This window comes from Buceros rhinoceros, unplaced genomic scaffold (genome assembly GCF_000710305.1).
Source record: "Buceros rhinoceros silvestris isolate BGI_N320 unplaced genomic scaffold, ASM71030v1 scaffold11061, whole genome shotgun sequence".
In the NCBI taxonomy this organism is placed as follows: domain Eukaryota; kingdom Metazoa; phylum Chordata; class Aves; order Bucerotiformes; family Bucerotidae; genus Buceros; species Buceros rhinoceros.
The window spans coordinates 14710-16654 of NW_010393693.1; the positions used below are offsets into that span (position 1 = coordinate 14710).

Consider the following 1945-nt stretch of genomic DNA (forward strand, 5'->3'; position numbering starts at 1 on the left):
ATTTCTCGGCCTGAGGGCCTCGTTTTGGGGACTGACAGTCCTAACTGACTTGTTCTACATGAATTTGCTATTCCAGTTGCTGTAGCTGTCCTGTGGTGGTCGGAACAGGTGAAAGTGGTTGTATCCCATTAAGTACTGGCCTACCCGGGCTGCCTGGACGCCCAGGGGACCAGCCAGTCGTATTCCATACGGAAGTAACAGCCTGCGATGTTAAGAGCTAGGTTTTACAACCCTGTAAATACACAAAATAATATTTACACATTTGATTCAATGAAAGACCGCTTTGGTTTTGCAGAGGCGACATGACTTAGGTGGCCTTCCTTACCGACGTGGGCCGGCTGTTGTGGTACCGCATCGGGGTAGGAAGGTGCAGCTTGGAGAGGTGCTCTGTTGTCTTGGCAGTGGGCGGGTATTTGGCACTTGCGCTCCTCGCGTTCTTTAGCTTGCACACCGTTCTGGTTGCTCTCTCCTGGGGCAGCGCCAGTAGAGGAGAGTTTGGTTTGGTAGTGCTTGGCTGAGAACTGCTCAAAATTCGAGGCCTGAATGCCCCCAGAAGCAACATTTGTTGATAATCCATCTGCTGCCTGAGGGTGCCAAGTGCGACTGGCTTGGCTCGTTTGCTGCTGAAACCTTGCAGTCTTATCCATGATCCCCATGAACGGGGTGGTGCGAGGTCTGTGTTCAGCAACGGTGCCCTGAACTTGAGTAACGTTACTCTCCTTGAGGCGAACGTCTGGGCCAAGCCCCTTAATGCTCTCTGAAAAGCCACTGGCTGGCGTTAAGCTGCAGGCTGAGGTGGCGAGAATCGTACTAGTGGCTGGAGAACCAGCAGAGACAGCACTGGCTGCGGGACTTTGCTGCCTTGGGTCACTCAGCTGAGCAGGGGCTGTTAGCCTGTCAGTGGCTTTAGACTTGCTTGCAGAAGAATGAGAAGAGACATTCTCGCCCTGCTGAGGGTGGGAACACTGGCTGGACATGAACTTCTCATCATGGTACAGCTCAGAACTAGGACCTGTGGAAACGCTGCCGGGTGATGCTGTGCTTGTCCCATCTAAATGCTGGATTTTGGAGTGTCGGACTGGCAAGGGACTTTGGGGAAGATGCTGAAATGGTGACGGTGTCCTTGTATGACAGTGACCGCTCCCCATTTTTGATGCAGGCTGGATGGAGCTCAGGTGCTGGTTAGTTTTGACAATCTGTGCCTGCTTCGTTGGCTGCATGACCAAGCCTGGCTCCCTCAGGTATTTAATGCCCGTTCTGCTTTGAGGGGACGCAGACCTGGCTTTCTGCTGAACACCTTCCTGAAGGACCCTGCTGTACGAGGAGGCAGCTAGGGAAGGCTGCAGTCTTTGTGGAGAGGAAACAGATTCATCCGGGTGTGGCAGTTCATCCTCCCTGTCTTGAAGATCAAAATTATCATCCACACCTTGGGTAGTGCCCTCCCCCTCGTTATCAGAGGCGTTAATTTGCTGTAGTAGCTGTGGAGATGGATGCTTCTGTTGCTGTGTTCTCTGGAACTGTTTGCATTCCTCTTCCACTCGTGCCAGCAGACGTTTTATCTCTGGATTGCTAGGACACAGCTGTGTGGCTTCACGTAAGTCAGCAAGAGCAGCAAGTAGCTTTCTGATCAGGAGAAAAATTAAAAAGTTAACAAAATCCTGGGACAAATCAGCATTGCCCACTAGTAATGCAGCCGGGCCCCTTTTAAAGAACTACCCTGATGTGTCATCTCCTGCTGCAGGTGCTGATACTGGAAGAACTGGACGTTCTCCAACCCAGGAAAGTCTTTCCTACGGTGAAAGTGCAGACTCAGCCCTAAACCATTCCCCTTTTCTCCTAACAGCTTTCTCAGGAAGGCAGCAGAATTCTGCTGGCGACACCAGGAACTGACGCTTTGTCTCTCTGTAAGCCCTTCACTGCTCTCTTCAGAGCGGGTACCTGCTGA

At 51.9% G+C, this 1945-nt stretch overlaps 1 protein-coding gene across 1 annotated transcript in view; it reads right to left on the bottom strand.

Moving 5' to 3' along the window:
• Positions 1–254: 254 nt before the first annotated feature.
• Positions 255–1945, bottom strand: part of TANC1 (tetratricopeptide repeat, ankyrin repeat and coiled-coil containing 1) — a gene marked incomplete at its 5' end in the record, with an annotated part of 26819 nt that continues 25128 nt past the window's right edge. Inside the window, one exon of the mRNA XM_010144956.1 lies at positions 255–1623. Within this exon, the coding sequence (XP_010143258.1) occupies positions 255–1623 (1369 nt within the window). The remainder of the gene's footprint in view (positions 1624–1945) is intronic.